Source organism: Genypterus blacodes, unplaced genomic scaffold (assembly GCF_046128005.1).
Source record: "Genypterus blacodes isolate CSIRO-AG114 ecotype Tasmania unplaced genomic scaffold, CSIRO-AGI_Gbla_v1 ptg000058l_1, whole genome shotgun sequence".
In the NCBI taxonomy this organism is placed as follows: domain Eukaryota; kingdom Metazoa; phylum Chordata; class Actinopteri; order Ophidiiformes; family Ophidiidae; genus Genypterus; species Genypterus blacodes.
The window spans coordinates 3,516,766-3,532,098 of NW_027466870.1; the positions used below are offsets into that span (position 1 = coordinate 3,516,766).

The 15,333-nt window shown below is 47.3% G+C and overlaps 1 protein-coding gene across 1 annotated transcript in view; it reads right to left on the reverse strand.

Annotated features, from left to right (window-relative positions):
• Nucleotides 1-15,333, reverse strand: part of insrb (insulin receptor b) — a 68,865-nt gene that overhangs the window by 41,226 nt on the left and 12,306 nt on the right. The window contains exon 3 of the mRNA XM_076153322.1: nt 6,567-7,115. Within this exon, the coding sequence (XP_076009437.1) occupies nt 6,567-7,115 (549 nt within the window). The remainder of the gene's footprint in view (nt 1-6,566; nt 7,116-15,333) is intronic.

A 15,333-nucleotide genomic window follows, 5' to 3' on the forward strand; every position in this document is an offset into this window, starting at 1 on the left:
TCAACATTGACTTTTGGCTTAGCTTAGCTTTGTACAGGCGGGCTTTTTAGATTTAATGTAGAAATGATTTGCCTGTTTTTTCCTCATTATGGGGGAACACTCAGCTTCTCTCAAGGTGATGACAACATTCTTGACATTTCCAAATGTCCTAACAACTCTTGCTGACCTTGTCACAGGAAAGCCATTGTATCACATCAAGGCCACCCGCGGAATTCAAAGTATTTGCTGAAGCATGAGCATTAGATATTCCAGAGACAGTACAGAGGAGGTGTGCTGAAAAACACGTGTTGTGAGATTACCTATAGGAAAACCTGAAGTGTTCTCTATAAAGTAAGATCATGATATGCTTATTAATGCAAGGACATGCCTACTATATAACTATACTAGCAACTGTACAATTACGATGGGGCGGTTGGTGGTCAGCCTGCCTCATTACAGTGTGTGTGTGTACGTGCAGAGGGCTGATGGCAGAGCTGAGACTTGGCAGTCATCTGATCCGGCCTAGCACCTGAAAACAATCCCTGTTTCTCAACCAGAGGGAGGGTCGTCTTGTTTTCTTCCCTTACACACAAACATGTTATGCAATCCTTATAGTTCACCTCTACTCTGGGCCGCCTGTATCCTTACATCACCACCAGGCTGTCAGGAGAAAATACAGTATGTTCACATTTGGTGATGGATTTGTTTCAGTCAGATTCATTGGATCAGATCCATGTTAGAGGCTGTGCATGAGGAAAGTTGTGAACTCTCAGTCCATTTGTCTAACAGTGCTCTCCTTTCATTTTCCTCCCATGTAAATAATACTCCACCACTACACTTCTTCCCCCACCAGCCTTCCCTCAGGGCCCGGTTGTAGAGCTCCGTAGTAGGAAGTTCTTCGAACAATGGCAGGAAATAATGAGGAAGTCCTTTCAGACAGCTCGGGCTGCAACAACCAACAGCCTGCCAACAAGCTTTCCTCTTCAGCTCAGCTCACAGCAGCCCTATCACATGTGTAATCAAAGAGAGACACACTTCTACGTACAGATCTACGTGCACACACCAATATATTCCTCCATGCCAACACTACCTGGCCCACATATAGACAGGGTATTGAACTATCCCTCTGATTAGGAAGAGACATCAGTCTGCCTCTCAATATTGCTTTGTCCAAAGTAGTTAAATGTGTATTATTAAAAATGCAGGAGGATCTTATCCTCAAAAGACCTCATCCTCTCCTCACTCTGAGCTCCTTAAATCTCTATTAACAGCCAATCTTCTGCTTCAGCTAGAACAGCGGGCAGCAGTGTCAGCTTTGGGTACGTCTGTGCTCCAATTGGCTCTGTGGTCCAGTATTATGAATTGTGCGAGCGTCTATTTGCATGTGCGCTTTTACACACGCATACATATACATAACTGTACGTGCAGTTTGTGTGTGTGTGTGTGTGTGTGTGTGTGCAGAAGGGTGCAGGAGTTGCCAGTCCATTGATGAGCTGGAAGAGACAGGCGAGAGTGTTCCAAATCCCCCGGGGTGCTCGGCTAGCACTGCCCGCCTGCTACTGCACTCACAGCATGAATGGACTGTGCTGAGCTCAGAGCAGCACGCACACACACACTCAAACACACAAGTACATACAGCACATAGATACATAACTGATGCCAGCTTATCAAAGTTACTTTGGATTTGTTAACAAGGATGCAAGCTGCCAGGAAGAAAAACACAAGAACATGATTACTGCCTCTCCCCCTCCATCTGTCGCTTTCTATCCTTCCTTCCTCCCTTTCCTCCTTGTTTTCTACCCCTCTCTTTCAGTTTGTCTCTTCCTCTTACTCCCTGTCCCTTATAAGATATTCATGGTAATTCAAAGACCAGTGTGTGTGTGTGTGTGTGTGTGTGTGTGTGTGTGTGTGTGTGTGTGTGTGTGTGTGTGTGTGTGTGTGTGTGTGTGTGTGTGGGTGTAAGGCAAGCCGCCAGGGAGAAGCTTTAACTATCACAAATGAACAGCATCAGAGGAGGTTGCCCGTGTCTACAGCAGTGAATGAGAGAAAGACGAGAACAAATGCGGGCAGTTCTCTTCTGTGTGTGTGTATGTGTGCGTCGTTGTGGACGAGTGTATCACTATCAGGATCACATAACTTGAGCAATACACTCGAGTCGGGAACTGGAATGGCTGCCTTCGCGACCCCGACTGGAATGTGCCGAGGAAAATGGATGAAAGGCTGGACGGACAGAAACTCCCATCAAAGAGCAGTAACACAATTTAATAATAAATAAAATGGATCAATTGATTGTGGCCTATCAATGTTACTATCAGATCCAAAACATTTGTATTAAGCAACCTCAGGGGCATGAAGATAAGAGGGGAAACTTTAATTTACATCTCATTGCGGACAACAGCAGAAACAGAATGAAGGAAAGAAGAGAAGAGGAGGGAGAGAGAGAGAGAGAGAAAGTGGGGAAGCAGCCTGAGCGGAGACACTGACGCGGCGGCTAAGAGGCTGGGCTGGAGAAGTGTTGTTGTTTGGTTATGGGCACAGGCCAGTAGCACGCTCCACTGAGCACCTCTATCCTTAATACTGTCCTTTTCTTTCTCTCTTCAGCCCGCTCCAACTTGGCCACTACACCCTGGCAAAAGTGTGTACGTGCGTGCGTGTGTACATACGTACCTGGGAGCCACACTCTAAACACCCCGCCATGTTTGTTTTGCTCTGTTTGTTTTGTTTTTGCCCAACCCTTCTCTACTCCTCCTGCCTCTTTCTGGACTCTCTCCGCCCCCCTCGTCCCCCACCAGCCCTCATTTCACCCACATACACTCTCCCCACTCGGACATCACAATAAATAATACTACAGCAGATCATTACTAACATTACAATACAAACAACAAATTCTATAAACTATAGGCGAAAGGTCAAATGAAAATATTGACTAAAAACAATCAATGCAAACAACGAAGACAAAGGTCCAGGTAACGCTACCTTTGACTTTTGATCACGCATAATCGTTATAATGACGCTGGTAATCAACACACTACGGCTTCCTTAATGCTCCTATTAAAGGGCCAGCGTCTGCAAAGATCAGCCTGCAGTGGAACAAGCTGGTGAATGGTCACGTGTGGCATATATCACGTCAGAGGAGCGAAGAATTATATTAGAAGTGTATGAATGAAGAATACAAAGATATAATGACTGCGAGAAGCAACACCACCGCTACAAATAAGGCCAGAGAGGAATGCTGGCAGATTGTGTAAATGCCTAAATTAATATGATGACCTTGTTACTCAATGCCCTCTGAATTGCCTCTCCGGGCCCCGATGCCTTACAGTATTTATAATCCTGCAATCACACCAAGGTTTGTGCGTGTGTGTACGGTCCTGTGTTTAAGGATTATATATAAAGTGTACTGAGACGTTCATGTCAAATGCACTTACATTTAAATCGTTACTGTATGTTGTTGATTGAATATCATCTGTGATAAATACCTTAAACTAAGCATTATTCTCATCATTGTTTTAGTAGCCACCCGGCAGCGTGAAATGCACAGTAAAGCGAGTGAGAAGCGTACAGACATACTGTACGCCTTCCACAGAGAATCTGTAGCCTTGGTAAAAAATATCCTTGGGGAAATCAAGCAGATTTTGCCAGCATCTAAATATCCTCACCCTGTCATCATTAGAGATCTCCCTGTCATGACTTACTGCCTTTTCATTTTGTTATTGGTCTTTAAAGTTAACAGCCTCCCTAAACAAACTGATTCAGCATGATTAGAAAATAAAACACATAGAAATAATTCCTAATCCATACCAAGGACCACACAGAAACACTGGTGTGTGTGAGTGGAATACTCCAGTGTGTGGCACAACAGCCAGTGAGCATGAAGCAGACTTACTACGTGTGATCATGTTACACTGCTGCACCGCCACTGTCCAGAAGGAAAGCAGGCAACCACCAACATTCAATCAGGCAGGAAAGCCACAGCGACTGTGACAGCTTGTAAAAGCTGAGGAAATTGCAGCATGACTGAACTTGACAAAACCTACAACTGGACTGACATCCACATCCCTATGGCGACCTACACTCAGCTGTACACACTGACACACACACACAAAAAATACAGAATATGTATACCAATGTGTATACGCCAACATACACAAGGCTGCAAGGTCACACGCACGCGCGCACACACACACACACACACACACACACACACACACACACACACACACACACACACACACACACACACACACACACACACACACACACACACACACACACACACACACACACACACACACACACACACACACACACACACACACACACAGAGCTTGTAAGGGCCATGTGTAATATCAGTGGAATGAAGGCTCTCCCCTGGCTCTTACCTAAGGCAACTGTAACCCTGTAAAAAAGCACAACAAAAACAACCCCACAGTTTCCATAAACTTTAATGCCTCCTCTAATGTTCCTCCGCCCTGTGCCTGCGCCTGTGTGCGTGCACATGTGCATCAAAGTTTCTTAACTGTGAGTTTTGATTCGCAGAAGCTCTAATTAAAGAGCCTAGAGTTCACACAAACACACACACACACACACACACACACACACACACACACACACACACACACACACACACACACACACACACACACACACACACACACACACACACACACACACACACACACACACACACACACACACACACACACACACACACACACACACACACACACACACACACACACACACAGCATATGTTCCTCTGTAGAGCTCCGCACAGGCAAGCAGAAGAAACGCATTCCTCTTCTCCTGCTTTCATTCAAGGTTGACCTGTGAGGCCGATGAATGCCATGGATTCAGATTATATTATAGAGTTCAGTTATTTTATTTTACTCCATCTAGAGAAGCACTAGTTTCATTGCAGCAGTAGGATCAGAGCCCTATCTTACACTCTGACAGTTTGACTTTGCGTGTCTGTGGCAGTGTAGAAATGGACTTCTCTTCTCTGAAGGAGACATACTAAAGTGCACACATATCAAAGATAAAGCACCACTCAAACATTTACAGCACACATATCATCTCTATGTGTGTGTGCCATACATGCTCTCACTCCCTCTGCTGCAGGGAGACAGAGAAATTGCATCATGTCCTAGAAATGGTCCCCACTTTGACACGTAGCACTTGAACTGAGCCCATCACATGACAAGGAGCGCAGCATCACACTCTTTCCCCTGGTCCTCCAAAAAGCAAAGGAGACACGCATGTACACGCACAGCTCACCGTCACTTCGCTCTATCCACTTGTACACAATTCTACATGCCTTTGCTGTAAAACGACAACCCATAGGTTCTTTACCCTTCCCCTGTTATACCAAAAAAGGCAACTCTGACCACACTGCTTTACACCTATGTGTTTAAGTCTAAACTGTAAGGCTGTGTGTGTGTGTGTGTGTGTGTGTGTGTGTGTGTGTGTGTGTGTGTTTGTGTGTGTGTGTGTGTGTGTGTGTGTGTGTGTGTGTGTGTGTGTGTGTGTGTGTGTGTGTGTGTGTGTGTGTGTGTGTGTGTGTGTGTGTGTGTGTGTGTGTGTGTGTGTGTGTGTGTGTGTGTGTGTGTGTGTGTGTGTGTGTGTGAGAGAGAGAGAGACAGAGACACAGGGAGAGCCATTTCCTGTGTTGCACTTTCCCTTCCCGACAATCAGACCTGGCAGAAAATCTAGGAGCCAACATTGTAGGCGGGCTGCAACATGGCCGAGGTCATTACGCTTTGAACGCTAGCCTCGGTCTCAGACGCCGACAGAAGAGAAGAAAACAACACAAGCTATAATCGCCTTCAAATAATAACCATTCTCTCCATGTCTTACAACTGAAGCCATCCTCTGTGTTTATGCTAGCAGAGGACTGACTGACTGACTGACTGCTTTGCTGCACTAAGCAAACCCACAGGGCTCCTTTTCATTTTTTCTAAACCACAATAAAATCTGTACAATTCATAATAAACATGCGTCCAGTGACTCAACAGCACAGCTGAGTCACTTCACACATCAAGCGTATCCCCAGCCTATAATTACAGATCGCTAGCCCACAATGCTCCAGTCAATGAAAGCTAATCAGAGGGGCGGGGCATGGCCACGACCCCTGACTTGTTGATATTAATAAGAGCATTTCTCCGCATCAAAGAAATCTTTATAAATACCACATGGAATGGAAAACATCAGTCACCTCAATTGATTTGTGCGAGGAAAAAAAATCTCTGGTGCATAATTCTCATCATGCGTCTCCAGGGGCCGCTTTGGGAACGAGCAGGGTGATGGATTCAAGAAAAGTACGCTATAGCATGTCTGCACACAACAGCCACTTCATACGGAACGGGTTTCACTACTTGATTTGAAAATGAGTAATTAATGAGTAAAAGTCAGCTTTTCTTATTTATTTGTCTGCTTAGAGGAGCAGTGTGTGTATGGACAAGCTTTCACCCAGATGTGCTCAATGTGTGAGCACGGGGAATATCCACAGTATAGTGCAATACAAAAAGCCTTCCCTCGCTTCCATTGTGCATAACATGCGGCACACACTCTCGCAGACATTCACTTACTTCTTTGACAGTGGCTCTGTGACCAGCAGCGTCCCCTGAAGTGTCCGTTGATGGTGTTCTGAGGACAGGTGGTCTGACCCTCGGCTGTGCCGGGACACACGTCTCCGCACTCTCTGTCGTTCTTATTTGCCAAAATGTTGTTGTCCTCCACCGAGTCCAGGATCTTGGACCAATCCAGGGTGGCCAGGTAGCAGAGGTCGGGATTCTTCTCGACCCTCACGGCGCCCCGCGTGATGTTCATGAGGCTGTGAAGGCCCACTTCCTTCAGCTGGAGCATCTCGTAGATCACCAGGGCATAATTGAAGAAGAGGCTGTTGCCGCGGATTACCGTGAGGTTGGGGAAGAGCTCGGTGAGGGTCTCCAGGCCGTAGACTCTGAACAGTAGCACGTAGTCGGTCACCACTCTTAGTTTGGGGTAGCTGAGGCCGCGGAAGTCTTCGGGCTTGGTCTTAAACATGAGCAAGATCTTCAGGTGGCCTTCGATGATGGTGCAGTTCTCCAAGGACTGCAGGTTGGTCACATTGTTCCGGATGTCCTTGTTCGGGCAGACTGGAAGGACGGAGAGAAAATGTGATGTATTAGAAGTCAGAATAAGTGGGTTGTAGTCTGAATTACTACACTTAATGTGTGCCATTATCACAACAGAGCTCTGCTGTGGGCCATGAATGTTTCAGGGCCCATCAGCAGTGATTAGGGACAAAGTGCTGCACATTCATTTACCTCAAAACACATTTCACCACTCAGTAGGAATTACTTGCACAGAAAAGAAGGTGGAGGACCACCAACATGTAAATGAGCTGAGATTACTTTACTAGCGATGTGTGTGTGACTGTGGCACAAAGGCCTGACAGGCATGAGTCTGCCTCTATTCACTGCTGTGTTAAAACAACTACATCCAAGCATCAACACAATCCCCTTTCTTCCTTTAAGCTATGAAACCACTTGTGATTTGCATTAAGTAGGATGATTCACAAAAGCAGCCTCATTCAGTCCCTTCTCCAATCTGATAGGGTCTCTCGCTCGCTCACATGCACACACACCCACACACACACATACTTCTCATTGGCCTCAGTAGTATTTCTCCAGAGAGGAAATGACTCTGTCACTTTCTGATTTGAATGAAGAAGACAAGTGGGGGGGTTAACAGAAATGAAAGCCTAGAAGCAAAATGCTTATCCATGCTCATTCATACCCTGCTGCTGCTGCACACTTAACACACACACACACGCACACACACACACACACACACACGCCTGCATTTAAACCGGCAACCGCGTGCACAGACGCACACCCACGCTCATATTAGAGGAGTGGAGAATTCATTAGGCGACAGTTACAGTACTTCAGACGATGTACGGAGGAAAGGAGCATGCTGCCGTTTCGACAGTGGTGAGAAGGAAAGATGACTAAAAGGAGATTACACCACACACCACTTCATTCCCTACATGGCCTTCCTTTTAAAAGTCGGGCGTAACAATGAACCCATTAGTTTTGCTGCCATGTGATTGGTCATTGAGTCACGTATTCAAATCTGGTATGAAAAATCTAAGAAGAAACAAATTCCCTCTGGCAACAAAGTGTAAGCGATGGCCCGGCGTGTTTACTTTAATTATTTGTGTAAGGTTAAGGACAGGCAAAAAGGAAGCAAATCTTAAACCAAACAATAGCGCAGATTCATCACTGCGACCTTCCCCTCCTTCAAACTCTAAAAAAGGGCCGGAGAGCGTCGGCCCGTGTGGAATGTCCCTCTGCCTCACACGCCTCCTTTCCGTGTGTTTTCAGAGACTCCTACACCATTCCTGACACCGGAGTGAAAATAAACAAATAAGAAAGCTGCATCTGTCAACACCGAGCGTTTGAATTCCACGTGTTAAATGAACAGGTATGATTTTGGCTTGACACGGTGACGCTGCGTGTTTGAACACAGTGTGCCTCGATGCAAACATGCTTTTTTTTCTATTTTAACACAAAATCTGCAGTGTCAATACACCAATTCACACTCATTACACACTGGGGGGAGGGGAGGAGAGGAGACCTTAAACAATTTGTTCAGTCCGGTAATTTTCATGTCTGGTGACAATGACTGAACATGGCTTAATCATGCACGGTCAATATCAACCACACTGTCACTCTGATGGAAAACTGATTGAATTCAAATGCAAATTGTTATTGGAACTCCATCTTACTATCACCGGGCTTTGCATCGTTACTGGAATCATCACAGCTGCGAGAGAAACTGAATGAAAGTCCTCACACACACTGGCACTGAGAGAAGAGTGATGAAACACAGACACGTTCTGACACGGCAGCAGAGTTTTTATGATAAAATAATTGTCCAAATGGGATTTTAATCTGCTGTAATTAATCATAGCCCTCAATACACGGGGAAGAGGCAGACAACCTACGTGCTGTTGATTATTCAGTTACACGTGGGCCGGCCAGTCCAGAACTGGGCTACGCAAACAGTGCACATGAGCAAAATGTGAGTTTGAGTGTGTGAGGGACAGACGACATGAGGCCATTAGTCACATCACATTATTATTATATTGTCAATGCATTTATTGTACTTCAAGTCTCCTGGTTGGTGGGTGGTCCCGCCTGAGCACAGCTAAAGGAGCGTTTCTTTCATTTCTGATGGGACCCAGTGGAGATGACATCAGTCTTTAGCTATACCATCACATGCCTATAACTAAATACCAAAGACTTCCCATCTGAAAGTGGATAACAGACAGATTCAAACCCAATTATTAACCATGAACACCATGTCCACATCATCAAAAAACACTTGGCCACCCAACAAACAAAGTGAGGAGGGAAAGCTGCAGTTTCCTCCCAGGCTTCCAGCAAAAGGAGCACAGTGCAGTCTGCTCCTATAAAATGCTAATTCTGTCTCTAAGAGGAGAATAGGAAAACAGATGAGAAATGAGCGGCTAGGGGGCCGACATTAATCTGAGGTCAGAGAGGACCAGAGACCACAATGACAGGAAATCCAAACATGCATACAAATGTAGACACACAATCGCACACACACACACATCTGTCTACAGGGTCCCGCCAGTGTGTATCACGTGGCGGGAGAACTTCCAAGGCTGAAGCGTTCTCACACATACTCCACATAGCACACTTTATTTCCTCCCCGGGGACAATCACTTATTTTAGACTGGAGGAGGTATGGATAGTCAAGGGGGGGGGAAGGAAGAGGAAATTACCTATATTGACGTCTAATAGTCTGGATGGAGGAGAAAAGCAGACGTGGGACCACCGGCCTTTTACAAATCTTCATCTTAGCGTGTTTGTCTTATTGTCAGAAGACTGGACTGTATAGATGTAAAGTAGTGGTAAAGGTATTGTTAGCGTAGGTTAGCCGGGCCTTTATGACCCTCGATCAAATCAATATTTTATACTATACGCAGTAACCTGACACAAGGCAAAATGAGGACAGCACCTGTACGTCCGATTGGCTACAGCAAAGCACCAAACAATTACACGTAGAGCTGCAGGCGACAGATCTCAGGATGTAAACGGCGTTCGTTCACCGGCGCACGGACGCGGCCTGAGACAGCTCGGCTCTGCGCAAGAGAGTGTGTAGCCAGCCTCGCTACCAGCCAAAGCAAACTCATAAAAGCATGATGAATCCAATTCCAGCTGTTGTGCAGCTCACCAGATAAACCTTTCGCTGGGCTCCACACCAGAACACTGTGTGGGTAAACACGGATGCAAATTTAAAAAAAAAAAAGAAAGAAAAGAAAACTTACGACAACAACACATTCACACAATCTGTTCACTTCCCTGGCACTGCAGTTCAAGCGTGGAAGCCCTAATGGTCCAGTACTTAGTATGATTACACTGGGTAAAGAAAACAAACGGCATGTAAGCATAGTGGGAGTGAAATCAGCATAAATGGAAGGATTGTTACTTTGTGTAACAGGTCCACACTGACCCCTGCATGTTAGCATCACAGTCTAATGCTAAATCTGCGTGTACTTCCTGAATCACAATACAGACAAACATTCACATTGTGTGTGTGTGTGCGTGTGCGTGTGTGCGTGTGCGTGTGTGTGGACGGAGCCATTATTACGCACCGGGCCAGACTCTTTTTTTGTACTCAAACCCTGTAACACAAACACACTCTTTGCTCCTCTGCTTTGTGGCAGTAGGCTTCGTTCTGTGCGATAACGGCGACCTTACGCCTCTCTGGCTCTCCGGCCTTATCTTGTGGACATATCAAGTTGGGCTACAGGCCACCCACTCGCCGCCGGCCCGCAGCGCTAATCGGACACCTATTGTGCAACGCAACACAACACAAACTTTGTTACACAACACCTGCGGGGATACGGTGCCACTTCCCCTGTGTGCACAAACCTAACTTTTACACACACACACACAACATTTTTTGCAATGCAGGTAGAGTACGTGTTGTTCAAACTAAGGCTTTCCCTCTTCATACTGCACGCAGAAATGCAAGCACATAGGTCACAAGACACAAAGACATGCCGGAGGGGAAGCATTACACACTGCTGGTGGGAGTTCCCTTCGCAAAATGGAGTCTTGTTTTCAACTGACAGGAACGGGGGAGAGAGGGAAGGAGGGAAGGAGGGATGGAGGGAGAAGCAGGGGGGTTATGGGGGAGGCAGATGGGGGAAGATGGAATGAGGAGGAGGAGGGGAGAAGGAGCAGGGGGGGTGAGGGGCGGGGCTAAACTGTTGTGCAGTCAGGGGTTGGCTGAGAGAGCCACTGTGTCTTTAAAATAATGAGACATCTCCTCCCTCTCTCCTCCCAGGTTTGGGAGCGAGGGGACACAGGGGGGGGGGCAAAGGGGAGGGGAAAGAGAGAACGGGGAGACAACAGTGGTCGGGGGGGGGGGGAAGACTGGGTCTGAGGGGGAAAGGGTTGAGGGCAAAAAGGGGGACAGACAGGGTGGTGGGACACAGAAATGTTAGGAGGGGAGTTGGGGGGGGTGAAAGTGTAACCTGAGCCCCGGCAGGAAGGAAGACTGACGTAAGGGACCTCCAGGACGGTTGGTGATCACATGCATGAATGGAGGGCCGCTATGGATCGCTGTCACATGATGGGCAACACACAAACACACAGCTCCACAGAGGGAGGGGGGAGTGCTGGCGACTTTACGGCCACAAACAACAAGAATAAAACCAGAGTGTGTGTTTACCTACAACACAGAAATCCCATAAACTCAGTCTAGGGCTGGACTCATGTGGGGACAATGTGAGAGCAAGAGAGAGAGAGAGAGAGAGAGAGAGAAAGAGGACGACATTAAGAAGAACAGTGAGAAACACCTGCTGCACAGCTGATGTCATTCTAATTCCAGTTTGCTCAGGAAGTGCTTTCAAACAGCTTTCAAAGAAAGAATGCGGCGGCTGGACCGAACGTTCACACACTCTGGACTCCTGGATCTGACCCCAGCTCCAGTCCGCAGCTTCATACGAGACGATAGAAAAAAAAGTGTCTCAACATTGTAGGCTGGGGGGATCGGCAGACAATGAGTGTGACCCCTCTATAGGCCAGCCTCCCACTGAGGACCACCCATACACGGACGGTTTGCTGGGTATACGGGAGCTCTTAATTACAATAACAACCCAATCAGCCACTAATGAGTCTGGGGGGTGGCACGGCCTGTATAGGTGCAGAACAAAGAGTGGAATATCAGAGGACGGGCTGGAATGTACTGTACCAAACTGTGGACTCCTATAGGGAGAGATGTGGGCTTCAACCGCCCTCCCAGCCTGTTTGACACTTAATTTGGCAGCAGGAATGGGAAGAGAGGGAAGAGAGGGAAGGAGGTATAAAGGGGGCTGTCACACAGACAGAAGAGGAAGCTTAGAGATGCAGAGAGGTGGATGAGTTCAAGTCTCGGCTGGGAGATTAAGCAGCTCTCATTCAAAAATACAGACTTAATCTATGTGCAGTTAGACTTATAGAAACGGCTTCAACCGCACAGTAAATCAAGGCGCTGTGCAGTGGAAGGCTATGGATCACGCTGTGTGTTCACAACAATGACCCACTCACACACACCCCCCCCCTCCCACTCAGTTTCTCAGTGGCGTTCTCTTTTATAATAATGCTACAATGAAGGAACTTTAATCCTGGGTCCTGGGCTGTTTGTGATGTTTGTCATCTTAAAGCCCCTCCTCACACCTTGGTGCTAGATAAGGGCGTCGGCTACATATCTGAAGCATGGCCGTGTGCCACCGCGACATGTCATCCACTATCACGCTCTCATCTTCCCCCCGTCTCTCCGTGTCTAATGTGAGGCGGTGCCGTCAGAGCCAAGGAAAATTAATTGGACATTTGCACGTAACACGAGGAGACACCGCAAAGTGGCCTCATGGCATTAGCTCACTATGATTACATCTCAAACATCGCTTTGGCACCATGTGTGCAACTGAGGTCATAGCAATGTAGCCGCTATCTCTTACTGAAACTGCTACCTCTGAGTCCGCGCTCACAGCTGAAGCTCCCATTCTAATGGAGATACGATGCCAGACAGATTATTGTCTTATTTTTAGAGTCGTCTTCACTGCAGGGAAATTTAATGTAATAATAAATGTAATATAAAATGTGGCAGGCTCGTACAGTGCTGCTGGGCGTAGAGGAGGTGCAGCATAGTGTCGGTGTGAGCTGGGAGCCTTCTGTGGCCTCTGATGGAGGGAGCAACATGCCTCTGCCTCTCTCTCTATTAGCTTAGCATGAAACCAGACCTGTCCAGCCTGAAACCAGGTGGCAGCTAACTCTGGACGGTGAGAAGTTTCCTCCTCTCTCTGTCGGCGTAGGCGGTCATTGACTCTGATGAGGTGATCTGCTGATTATAGATTTGTCAACAGCCCAGTTGCTGAACAAACCCCAGGAGAGAAAATGTGCAGCCGCACCGCCGTGTGGGACTGCCAGTGGGAAAAAAATGCATTTGTTTGTTAATACAGCTGTGGAAAAGTCCTGAGAAGTGAAGCCAGCTCTCTGTGTGTGTGTGCGTGTGTGTGCCGACTGCCAGGCCGTGGCTTTCTACACTGAAAAACGATGCTGAGAAAGTGCATGAGAGGCATTTTGATGAACATGTACCAACTTGTGCCTCCAAAACAAAGAAAGTCAAGGACCAAAATAACAAAAAGTGAGCCAAGGAAGCAGAGGGGGGCAATTTAAACAAAGAGACGCGGCGTAGAGTTCCAACAAAACAGGCTCGGGCTGTTCCTCACAACAAAAAGGCGCAAGTGGTCAAATGTAAACATTCGGTTTTGACAAACGGGCACCGCTGACACGCGTGTCGTGACAAACCTGTACTTCCACATTTAAGGACACCAGGAGGAGGCGGGGCGGGCGGGGGGATCGGGAAGAAAGAGGCAGGAGGAGCAGAGAGAGAGAGACAGTGTGTGGGTTGGAGCACCTGTTCCTCCATTGCCTCAGCCTCCCATTGAGGAGCATGGCAAGGGGAGCTGGCCCAGCCTATTTATATACAACGCTGGGTCCCGTTACAGCTGTGGCAGCGGGCCAGGCTGTGGCAGATTTAAGCAGGGAGAAAAGAGCAACATGCAGGGCCCGGTGCTGTCAGATGGCCGGCCAAGAGAAGAGAGAGGCCTAAATCAGAGCGCAGTGGTGACTTTGGCCAGCCTCCTTTCCCTCTACCCTCCAGCGCTGGCAAAGGGGAGAGGAGGCAGGGGGCGGAAGGAGATGGGAAGGATAGGTGCAGACGGAGGGAGACGAGGGGATGGATAGTAAACACAGAGAGGAGGAGAGGAAGAGGAAGAAAGGAGCAGGCAGAGCGGTGGGTGACATGCTGGGTCACTCGCCAATTGTTTCTTATTCTGAGGAGGAGGGTGGAGAGAAAAAAGAAGAGGAGAAACTTATTTAAGAGGAGAGATCAGAAGGAATAACAGTTAGTGTCCTGCCTCTCTAACCTTTAGCACATTGAGCCTGACGCCATATTCAGAAACAGCAAACAAAGTCCAGGAATTCAAAAGCCCCGATCCTTTCCTATAGCAGACACGACGCTCATTGTCTTTGTATCTTGAGGTTTTTCTTTACTGCCCTGTTCCTCATTCCAATCCAAGCCCTTTCTCTGCGTCCTTCCCTGGACCTCACATGCCTGTACAGCATGATCTACTCTCTGAAACCAGAGTCACATGGAGGAATTTAATGCGCACAAGCCGACGAGTTGTACGAGGTAGCTAACAAACTATCAACAACATATATTTACTTTATCTATTGTTGTATCAACACTGAGTTGCTATGACAATGCAATCGACACAATTCCCTCCTGCAGCATCTCTTTTTACTAATACTGAAATCTTAATAAGCAATACGCAACATGTTCACCGTCGGGAGAATAATTGGCCGGCACACACACACACACAAAAACCCTTCTGGCTGCGTCTTGCAACACAGCTAAACCAGGTGGTGCTCCAAACAAATAAAAAGCACGCTGGGGGAAGCAGCATTCCTGACATACTCAACGCATTTGGAACAGACAGACAACTATGGAACAGGAGCAGGTAATCAACTGCAGACTGGACTGAGCTGGAGATACTGTATGGTGCAAGACAGACAGACAGACAGACAACACACAGAGAGAGGGAGAGAGAGAGACACACACACACACACACACACACGGACACAAAGTGAGTAATACAAAAAACATCTGATGTTCTTTTCATCTTCCCACGTTAGAGAGTGGAGTGCAGTGGAGCTTCTTGGTGTGGTGAGCCTCAGCCTGAGAGGCAGGCAGTCGGGGCTCCGCTCCTCTGCTTGACTCTCAGCCACA